At 41.2% G+C, this 11,884-nt stretch overlaps 1 protein-coding gene across 1 annotated transcript in view; it reads right to left on the bottom strand.

Annotated features, from left to right (window-relative positions):
- The window catches only part of lrp2b (low density lipoprotein receptor-related protein 2b), a 112,027-nt gene that overhangs the window by 8,801 nt on the left and 91,342 nt on the right, over positions 1–11,884 (bottom strand). The window contains 7 exon segments of the mRNA XM_046369298.1: positions 99–227; positions 538–703; positions 1,071–1,214; positions 1,511–1,636; positions 4,488–4,619; positions 9,747–9,875; positions 11,167–11,289. Coding sequence (XP_046225254.1) covers positions 99–227; positions 538–703; positions 1,071–1,214; positions 1,511–1,636; positions 4,488–4,619; positions 9,747–9,875; positions 11,167–11,289 — 949 coding nt within the window.

Here is an 11,884-nt window from a genome sequence, read left to right as displayed (position 1 = left end):
TGAATTGTTTGGGACAAAACAATTGTGAGCCTCTCGAAGCATCATCCACAGCACCCAATACAAGCCCCAGACTCATTGCAGCCTACAATGATTCTCACCCCAGTCGAGGATTGACAGCCACAGCAGAGGGATGGTCAATGTCCGTCTTGACCAGGTGCTTCCTGTAGCGCCCGTCCAGCATGGCCACCTCTACCCTCTTGACTCTTGAGTCCGCCCAGTACAGGTTCCTATTCACAGGAAAATAAAGAACATGTGATGTTATGTCCCAAAATATGTTATAGCACTGCATATCAAAGTCATTCACAGCCATTAACATAAATATAACAAGTAATGTGTAGATACCACTGCCATGACAATTTCAGTGATCGATATATATTAGCTAACAGATTACATTACATTTCCATAATGTGAACATTTCAGAATATGAATGAAACACAAAACCACACAGTAGGGGGAGTAGGCCCAGTTCTTCATTACAAGGGAAGCTGAACAACAAACAAATAAATAAATAAAAGAGGCGCAGCCATGCCATCCTACCTTCCGACCCAGTCAACAGCTATGCCATCTGGTGTGGTAATGTATTTGATGCCCAGGTCGACAGCGGCGGCAATATTGTTGCTATTGTCATCCACTGTGGGTATATATGCCCTCTTGATGGCGCCTGCCGCATTGTCCTTCCCCTCCACCGTGAAATACACCATACCTGAGGAAGACACGGAGAGCTCACTCAGCTCTCTTAACGTGGAGAACTTATTTTTGTCAGGATTATTATTTTGCATTACTTAGTCCCTTTTGAATATAATTAGGAACTTTTTTATGATATTGATGACAATTCAGGTTTTCCATGTAAGTTTAACGAACATGTTAAACATGCATTTGAATATGCATTCCTGACTTTGATAAGTAAGGTTTCTTTAGAAACATAATGTTTCTTTGTTTCTTTGTAAAAAATAAAAATAAAAATAAATAAAATAAAATAAAAATATACAAATAAAATAGGATTTTTAGTATTATCGTAGCTATTTTGTCAGGGGTCATAGGAGGCAGCTAATTTTGTTGGTGTGACATACTGAGTCCAGTGTTGTTGTGGTCCCAGTCATAGTCCAGAGCCATGATGTGCTCCTGCTCCTCGAGGAAGTCATGGTAGGCCTCCATCTGCAAGTTGAACTTCCGGATACGGATATTCTCTGGGAGCAACAGGAGAGGCCCGGCACCTGGTAAATTTGTGTTGAAGTAGAAAAGAGTTAATTTTTAAAGTTTCCCCATAAAACATTTCTCCAGAAACATCGATAAATGAATAGCAACTGTAATAACAACAATATTGTTACTCTTTGTTGATAATAGTGTATAATATTATGGATATTATTTTGAAATGAGATAAAAACAACAAACTGTAAATTTGCAAATTAGACAACTGGTCTATAATTAGCAAAATACTTAGCAATTAGCATATTTCTAAAGCAAAGTTTTCTCAGGTCTAAACAACAGTATGGTAGAGGTGTGAACTCACCCTCAGCTTCACACTGGTTTCCAATGCCCACTTTGCGGTACCCGGGGGCACATTCACAGTCGTACCCGCCCTTAGTGTTCTTGCAGACCTGCGGGCAAGTACCATGTACCTCACACTCGTTGATATCTGGGGAAAATTTAGGTAGAAAGTTAAGTAACTATATGTGCTTGTTATTGTTTATAGGGTAGCAAGGTCTAGGTAGTTGGGGTGGGTGCATTTCAGGAAGTGAGTTTGCCTTCCATATTGTAAACATGGACTTAAATGTTATTTTCTAAGCAAAACATGTTTTGGACAAAGAATTGACCAATACTGTATATAACCACAAAAAGGAGTTGTACTAATGCTGCTTTTTTACAACAAACACTTTGATTCATGTTCTTTCAGAGGGTTATCTACGCTGCGTTGATTGTGTTTCATTGTTTTCAGTGAACAACAACTCTACAAGGAAGAGATGGAATGAAAGCAACGATCCAGTTAATAAACAATATTCATGTTGCTTATGTCTGCGTGGGTGTAGTCTAAGTTGAATGTTGTTCAAGTGAATTCTGGAGTGTGTGTGGCATGTATGTATTGTGATAGGTCAACATATTTTAAACGTGTATTTGTCCATATACAGACACATCCTATGAGTTTTAATCAAATCAACTATATGCACTGGGCTTGTCTGGTGCTTTAAGCGCTCTGTCTGATTAAATAATTAACCTAAGGTCAATGTCCGCGCCCTCGTGGAAATCAAACTCGCATGGTACAAAAACCCCCATTAAAGTCTGTCAGTTTAAGCTAGAGATATCAATTTGACATTGGACGCATCTCAGTCGACCGCATCCGCCTAAGTAACACTGCCGTAGCTGCAGTGAAAGGTGATAGAACGAGAGCGGTGTTTGTCCGACTCACAAAATAGTCTGTAGCGTCTGAATGGCTTGGCCTAGGAACTATTATGACCCCTCTATGGAAAGATGAGAATCTTGCTCTATGACACCCCCACAAGCTCTTGGGACTCATCTGCAGTCGGTACAACCGATTTGCCAACGGTCTGTCTGTAGCGCCCAAACGGTTTGGGCTACACACTAATATGACCCCTCTGTGTAAAGGTGAGAGTCTTGTTTTGCTCTATGTCATGTTTTGTCATTGGTTATCATGTCTTGTCTCTGTGCTTCCCTTCTATTCGTTTCCCTCTGCTGGTCTTATTAGGTTCTTTCCCTCTTTCTATCCCTCTCTTCCCCTCCCTCTCTCCCTCTCTCGCTCTCTCTCTCTCTATCGTTCCGTTCCTGCTCCCAGCTGTTCCTCATTCTCCTAACTACCTCATTTACTCTTTTCACACCTGTCCCCTATTTTGCCCTCTGATTAGAGCCCCTATTTCTCCCTCTGTTTTCCGCTTCTGTCCTTGTCGGATCCTTGTATGATGTTCGCTGTTCTGTGTCCTTGTCTCGCCCTGTCGTGTTTTACCTTCTTCAGATGCTGCGTGTGAGCAGGTGTCTAGGTCTGCTACGGCCGGTGCCTTCCCGAAGCAACCTGCAGTCTATGGTCGAGTCTCCAGTCAGTCCTCTCTACTGACGAGTGGATTTAAGTTTTCCTGTTTTGTTTTCACCTTGATAATATCCAGGATTAACACTTTTGTCAAATACTGGAATAAAGACTCTGTTTTCGTTAAGTCGCTTTTGGGTCCTCATTCACCTGCATAACACTCTAGGCCTCAAAAGATTAGTCTGAAGGTCCCATTGTACTAGTTGAAACAAAACAGTATATGGACACTGTTTAGTGACAAAAATAAGGGGTTAAATACATGTACAAAAAATACAACAAAATGTTTCCTGATCTTTCTTACATCTCTGAGATATAGGACAGACACTTCAGAACAAACGTCCTTTAGATTTGGTTTGGGACTATCTGCTGTTCCGTGTAATGAATCTGTTATTCAATGCGTTTGAATGGGCTAATAGCAGTAAGGCCCCAAAATTATTTTTGTAATATATTTCTTTGATACTTCAAGGCGTCTTAAAATTCCAAAAATCTAATAGCAAAATTATCCTTGGTATGACCTTCTTAAAACAATTCCATATAGCTTATAAACTACTAACCCTGCTAATGATAATGACATTACTTATAACGATGATCATGAAAATAACAATAACAAGGAGATCAAGAAAAGGAGGCTTATTGTTATTATAAATATGATTTTCCTGACAACAGTATAAACACTAAATAAACAAGTAATACCAGAGAGTCTGTTCTAATGAAAAAAATTATAGCACAGCAAATATTAAAAACAGCCGAATATGTGAAATTGTTTATCCGACATGTTGTCTTGCATGAGGCTTGCTACTCACGGGAATCAGTAGGCTATTAAACAAACACTCAAACAGGCAACACAAGCAGATCTGATAAGCAGATAAGATCTGTCTTATTTCTGTAGATAAACTATATATGGATGATTAAAAAAACAGGCACATTTAACAGTTAGGCTATTGATTATAGACCTAATTAAGTTTGGGTTTCCTCTCTCCTCACTTTTCTTAGACAATTAAGGCAAGGGCTGTTTTCTTGTTTCCTAACTCTGCTGCTGCCTCCACCACATTGTTCTCAACACCAATATACTGGTTAACTTTGCTATTATGCACATAGCAACATGGTCTAGGAAAAGGCACCAATTCAAAGGCACACTCGTGTTTCAGAACAGCGGACAGCAACCACTATCAAACGAGGGAGAAAGCGCATTTGTTATAAAATATATCTAAAAAAATATTAGTCTTGTACCATTGTCCTTAACCATATACAATTTCAGTAGCACATGCCTTAGTGATGGACTGCGCCATCCCCACAGCCTCCACAATGGAGTAGTCCACTCAGACAGGTGTCTTGTACACCATGTTTTTTTTTTTTGCTCACCTAAAGAAATCTCGGTCAAACAACAAACAGCCTATCGACCAGATTACTAAATTGGGTCAACCCTAGTGAGAATGTCTTTATATGTGTGTACCTATGCAGTTGGATGTGCTGTCCGGGTCCACTCTGTATCCAGGTCTACAGGAGCAGATGAAGCCAGTCCTGTTCAGGTTGGTACACTCGTGCTGACACAGTTTCTCCTCACAGGTCCGGTCATGGCCAAAATCTGAAACGGGGCACACAATGGGTCACTTTCTCCATTTGTCTAAATCAAATGGAGAAAGTGATAAGATCACAGTAATAAACAATCGTTTAAAGTGAAGGATTCTGGTTCAGGCTATGAAAGTAGGATTAAAGTAAGGTAGATCAGCCTTTCTCAACCCAATCCCCGAGGCTCACCAGCCATTCCATAATTTAGTTGTACTCCAACACCTGCACACCCTTTGCTGATTAGTTCACTAGTTTCACTGGTGTTTGAATACATCAAACACGTGGAATTGCGGTGGAGAAAGGTTGAGGTAAATTACCTACTTTACATAATAGATCATGTGAAGATCGCATCTGCATAAGGACAATGCATTTTCACTTATACATTTTAAATGTGTTAGTTTGTCAAATATGTTGTTTAATTCCGCCCAAAGTGTGTTTCATTTCATTCAAACCTTGCTATACAAGTACCATCAACTTCACCTTCAACAGTTTCAAGTGTTTGTCTTGTCAGTTTGAGTGCGTTGATTTTAATTACTGTGTTAATTATTGATCTTAGTTATTGTGTGATGCTTTAGAATGGTGTCTGTTTGAACAGTGTAGGAGACATACTTAATGAAAGGAGGTAGACATGCTTTTATGCTCTGCAGGAATGTTTGTTGATTTTATAACCTTTAGCATTGTTTTTTATTTTTGTTTTTTATTTCACCTTTATTTAACCAGGTTGGCCAGTTGAGAACAAGTTCTCATTTACAACTGCGACCTGGCCATGATAAAGCAAAGCAGTGCGACAAAAAACAACAACAGAGTTACAAATGGCATAAACAAAACGTAGTCAGTAACACAATAGTAAAAATGTACAGTGTGAGCAAATGAAGATTAGGGAGGTAAAGCAATAAATAGGCCATAGAGGCGAAATAATTACAATTTAGCATTAACCCTGGACTGATAGATGTGCAGATGATGATGTGCAAGTAGAGATTCTGGGGTGCAAAAGAGCAAAAAGATAGACAACAATATGGGGATGAGGTAGTTGTGTGTGCTATTTACAGATTGGCTCTGTACAGGTACAGTGATTGGTAAGCTGCTCTGACAGCTGATGCTTAAAGTTAGAGAGAGAGAGGGAGCTATAAGTCTCCAGCTTTTTGCAATTCGTTCCAGTCGTTGGCAGCAGAGAATTGGAAGGAAGAGCGGCCAAAGTAGGTGTTGGCTTTGGGGATGACCAGTGAAATACACCTGCTGGAGCACGTGCTACGGGTGGGTGTTGCTATGGTGACCAGTGAGCTGAGATAAGGTGGGGCTTTACCTAGCAAAGGATTATAGATGACCTGGGGCCAGTGGGTTTGGCGACGAATATGTTGCGAGGGCCAGCCAACGAGAGCATACAGGTCACAGGTGGGTAGTATATGGGGCTTTGGTGACAAAACAGATGGCACTGTTTGCTGAGTAGAGTGTTGGAGGCTATTTTGTAAATAACATCGCCGAAATCAAGGATCGGTAGTATAGTCAGTTTTACGAGGTTATTAACAGTGATGAGGGGTGGTCGTTTGACAGTGGACCCATTAATGAGGCAGTGATCGCTGAGATCCTGGTTGAAGACAGCAGAGGTGTATTTAGAGGGCAAGTTGGTCAGGATGATATCTAAGAGGGTGCCCATGGTTACGGATTTAGGGTTGTACCGGGTAGGTTCCTTGATAATTTGTGTGAGATTGAGGGAATCTAGCTTAGATTGTAGGACGGCCAGGGTGTTATACATTTAGTTTACCTATCAGTACGAACTCTGAAGAAAGATGGGGGGCAATCAATTCACATATGGTGTCCAGGGCACAGCTAGGGGCTGATGGGGGTCTATAACAAACAGCAACGGTGAGAGACTTGTTTCTGGAAAGGTGGATTTTTAAAAGTAGAAGCTCGAATTGTTTGGGCACAGACCTGGATAGTATGACAGAACTCTACAGGCTATCGCTGCAGTAGATTGCAACTCCGCCCCCTTTGGCAGTTCTATCTTGTCGGAAAATGCTGTAGTTGGGGATGGAAATGTAAGAATTTTTGGTGGCCTTCCTAAGCCAGGATTTGGACATGGCTAAGACATCAGGGTTGGCGGAGTGTGCTAAAGCAGTGAATAAAACAAACTTAGGGAGTAGGCGTTTGATGTTAACATGCATGAAACCAAGGCTTTTATGGTTACAGAAGTCAAAAAATGAGAGCGCCTGGGGAACAGGTGTGGTGCTGGGGGATGCAGGGCCTGGGTTAACCTCGACATCACCAGAGGAACAGAGGAGGAGTAGGATAAGGGACCGGCTAAAAGCTATAAGAACTGGTCGCCTAGTGCGTTTGGAACAGAGAGTAAAAGTGGCAGATTTCTGGGCATGGTAGAATAGATTCAGGGCATGATGTACAGACAAGGGTATGGTAGGATGTGGGAACAGTGGAGTAAACCTAGGCATTGAGTGACGATGAGAGGTTTTGTCTCTAGAGGCACCAGTTAAGCCATGTGAGGTCACCGCATGTGTGGGGGGAGGTGGAACAAAAGGGCTCTCTAAGGCATGTTGGGCAGGGCAGGGGGCTCTACAGTAAAATAAGACAATAATAACTAACCAAAACAACAATAGACAAGGCATATTGACATTAGGGAGAGGCATGTATACCCGAGTGATCATAGGGTCCAGTGAGTCAGGGAGCCTTCTGTAGCCACTACTACGCTAGGCGAGCTGGAGACATGGCGATTCAGAGCTAGTGGGCCGAGGATAGCAGATGGGCTTCGGCGGAAAAGCCTGCTGAAAACACCTCGGACGATTACGTCGGCAGACTAGTCGTGATAGATCCGTGCCAATTGGCAAAAGAGGTATAGTAGAACAAGAATTAGCTGGTAGACCTCTTCAGCTAGCCGGGAGAAGGCCTAGCTCGAAACTAGCTCAAGGCTAACTGGTGCTTGCTTCGGGACAGATGTGTTAACCAGCAATAGCCACTCGTTTGCAGCTAGTTAGCTGTGATGATCCGGTGTAATGGTCCAGGGCTTGCTGCAAGAATCCGGTGATTGAGGTAGAGAAAAAGCAGTCGGATATGCTATGGGTTGATATCGCGCTGTGCAGACTGGCAGGTATTGAACGAGCTGAAGCTGGCTGGTGTCCGAGTTAACGGTGAAGACCGCTAGCAGGGGCTAACTGACTACTAGCTAGTTAGCTGGCTAGCTTCTGATGGGGGTTCCGATTCTAAAGTATAAAAATAGTAGAACCTTATGACATTGGGTGAGGCGGGTTGCAGGAAAGTATATTCAGTTCGTAGATGGAAAGTGAGATTAAAATATATACGGGAAAAAACGAGGAAAACGACCATTTACACAGGACAAGACAAACACGTTTGACTGCTACGCCATCTTGGATCAATCGCCTGTATTTTAACCTCTTTTTTAACCCATCTGTTTTACAATAATTATTTACAGATTTACAAAATGTTTCCAGTCCATTTACCATTTTAATAAGCCTCTTAGTTTGCATGGGTACGGCCAGTTCCTTCACAAATACAGTTGAAGTCAGTTGAAGCATACATACACCTTAGCCAAATACGTTTAAACTCTGTTTTTCACAATTCCTGACATTTAATCCTCGTAAAAATTCCCCATTTTAGGCCAGTTTATTTTAAGAATGTGAAATGTCAGAATAATAGTAGAGAGAATTATTTATTTCATTTGATTTATTTTATCACATTCCCAGTTGGTCAGAAGTTTACATACAATCAATTATTATTTGGTAGAATTGCCTTTAAATTGTTTAACTTGGGTCAAACGTTTTGGGTAGACTTCTACAAGCTTCCTACAATAATGACAGAGCTGGTGTAACTTAGTCAGGTTTGTAGGCCTCCTTGCTCGCACACGCTTTTTCAGTTCTGCCCACAAATTTTCTATAGCATTGAGATCATGGCTTTGTGATGGTCACTCCAATACCTTGACTTTGTTGTCCTTAAGCCATTTTGCCACAACTTTGGAAGTATGCTTGGGGTCATTGTCCATTTGGACCCATTGAGATGTTGCTTCAAAATATCCACATAATTTTCCTCCCTTATGTTGCCATCTATTTTGTGAAGTGCACCAGTCCCTCCTGCAGCAAAGCACCCCCCACAACATGATGCTGCCACCCCCATGCTTCACGGTTGGGATGGTGCTCTTTGGCTTGCAAGTCTTCCCCCTTTTCCTCCAAACATAACGATGGCCATTATGGCCAAACAGTTCTATTTTTGTTTCATCAGACCAGAGGACATTTCTCCAAAAAGTATGATCTTTGTCCCCATGTGCAGTTGCAAACCGTAGTCTGGCTTTTTTTATAGAGAGGTTTGGAGCAGTGGCTTCTTCCTTGCTGAGTGGCCTTTCAGGTTATGTCGATATAGGACTCGTTTTACTGTGGATATATATACTTTCGGACCTGTTTCCTCCAGCATCTTCACAAGGTCCTTTGCTGTTGTACTGGGATTGACACCAAAGTACGTTCAGCTCTAGGAGACAGAGCATGTCTTCTTCCTGAGCGGTATGACGGCTGTGTGGTCCCATGGTGTTTATACTTGCGTACTATTGTTTGTACAGATGAACGTGGTACCTTCATGCGTTCTACAATGTTTTACATATGAGGTCTTGGCTGATTTCTTTTGATATTCCCATGGTGTCAAGCAAAGAGGCACTGAGTTTGAAGGTAGGCCTTGAAATACATCCACAATTACACCTCCAATTAACTAAAATTATGTAAATTAGCCTATCAGAAGCTTCTAAAGCCATGGCATCATTTTCTGTAATTTTCCAAGCTGTTTAAAGATACAGTCAACTTAGTGTATGTAAACTTCTGACCCACTGGAATTGTGATACAGTGAATTATACGTGAGATAATCTGTCTGTAAAAATTACTTGTGTCATGCACAAAGTACAGGTCCTAACCGACTTGCAGAACTATAGTTTGTTAACAAGAAATTTGTGGAGTGGTTGAAAAACTAGTTTTAATGACTCCAACCTAAGTGTTTGGAAACTTCCGACTTCAAATGTACATTGCAGATCACGTTTACTCATTTGTAATGTATCAACAATGTAATACAAATAATTATGAGCAATGGGTTTTTGCTCTCTCAGAAGATTCATGTTGTGAGAGAGTGATGTTGAACTCACTGCAGCCTATCTCGTCAGTGAGGTCCCCACAGTTGTCATTGTGGTCACACACATAGGGCAGGGAAACACACTGTCCATTGGTACATTTGAACTCCTGGAGCGTGCATGGAGCCAGGGTGGGCTCACGGCCTGTAAGGAAACACACACACACACATGCTAGGATGAGCACACACACACGGACGCTAGGATGAGCACACACACACGCACACGCTAGGATGAGCACACACACACAGGCACACAAATATTTAAAACACAATCAAAAGGTGCATTCAACTCTTAATGTATTTTTTGTCTCATCCTGTTGTACCCGCAAAAATATTACAAAACTACCTAAATTCATAACAGCAATCTAGTCTAAAAATAATTTGCCGAGATTGATTTCTATGCCGGATTGTACAACAATGAAACAAATAACTACTTTTGTTTTATCTCTAATATTGTTATTTCAATAGTGATAAATGCTGCCCCTCTTGCCTTTCACCCTTCATTTGAGATTAAGTCACTGAGTGCCTGTCCATCTACACTTTAACATAGAGGGTAATCTAACAAAGTCATTATCCATGGAATGTTCAGGAAGATTCCATTGGAAAAAGTACACTGAGCGTACAAAACATGCTCTTTCCATGACATGACCAGCTGAATCAAAGTGAAAGCTATGATCCCTTATTGATGTCACCTGTTAAATACACTTCAATCAGTTTAGATGAAGGGGAGGAGACAGGTTAAAGAAGGATTTTTGAGACAATTGAGACATGGACTGTGTATATGTGCAATTCAGAGGGTGAATGGGCAAGACAAAAGACTTAAGTGCCTTTGAACGGGGGTATGGAAGTTGGTACCAGGCACACTGGTTTTGAGTGCTCCAAGAACTGCAACGCTGCTAGGTCTTTCATGTTCAACAGTTTCCTGTGTGTATCAAGAATGGTCCACTACCCAAAGGACATCTAGCCAACTTGACACAACTGTGGGAAGCATCGGAGCCAACATGTGCCAGCATCCCTGTGGTAAGCTTTCGACACCTTGTAGTCCACGGCCCAACAATTTGAGTCTGTTCTGGGGGCAACAATGGATTAAACTCAATATTAAGAAGGTGTTCCTAATGTTTTTTATACTCAGTGCATATTGCAATACATTTTCAAATATAAGGGCTGTGTTCACTGAACCTTGACCTAATGAATATTTGGGTTGGGGATACGTTCACGCAAACATAATCATAATACTATTTGCATAAGGGCAAATAAGTCATAAGGGCTGTTTTAACTAAACCTAGATAAACCCCAATATGTTGCACTAGGGCTACGTTCACTTCACTAAACATCACTACAGGTTGCATTATTTCTGCGTTTATAGAACCTAACCTCCACAACATATTGCATTAGGGCAGCATTCACAAATGTTGCGTTGGCGGTGCGTTGCTTACAGAGGTCCTCCTTCTCATCACTTCCGTCCCCACAGTCGTCCTTCTGGTTACACAGATTCCCAGAGTAGATGCAGTAGCCGTTAGTGCAGCGGAACCTCGATGGCATCTCACAAGTGATGTTCACTGGCAAACAACACCAAAGGAGGAAATGGGTATTAATTCATTTGACAAACATACACACACACGACTGTATTTCTACAGTATTATTGGTTGCCCTGAGCTATATACTACGAATTTGGCTTGAGGATTTAGCAAGGTAAATTTGGTCAACTCGGGATAACCGATGACACGAAAGTGGCTCACCTTTAAGCCAGTTAAATTTGTATGGCAACGAATCCTTCAGAACTAACATGCTATCTCATCCCATCAGACAACTGATTAAATATTTCATTAATCAAATGTTTTTGTGTGTTAAAAATACAAATATTCAAATACATACAGTGGGGTCTGAAATCATTGACAGCCTTGATAAAGATGAGCAAAAATGACTGAAAAAACAACAATTAATATACTGAGGGCCTTATTTTTGGCTGGCGGTAGGAAGTGCAAGTGTCAAACATATTAGTTTCAAATCAAATGTTATTAGTCACATGCGCCAAGTACAGTGAAACGCTTACTAACAAGCCCCTAACCAACAATGCAGTTACAAATAAATATGAATAAGAAATAAAAGGAACAAGTAACTAAAGAGCAGCAGTAAAATAACAATAACGAGAGT

This window comes from Oncorhynchus gorbuscha, linkage group LG11, assembly GCF_021184085.1.
Source record: "Oncorhynchus gorbuscha isolate QuinsamMale2020 ecotype Even-year linkage group LG11, OgorEven_v1.0, whole genome shotgun sequence".
NCBI lineage: Eukaryota > Metazoa > Chordata > Actinopteri > Salmoniformes > Salmonidae > Oncorhynchus > Oncorhynchus gorbuscha.
Note: the sequence above shows the minus strand (reverse complement) of the source record. Positions and strands in the feature narration are given on the sequence as shown.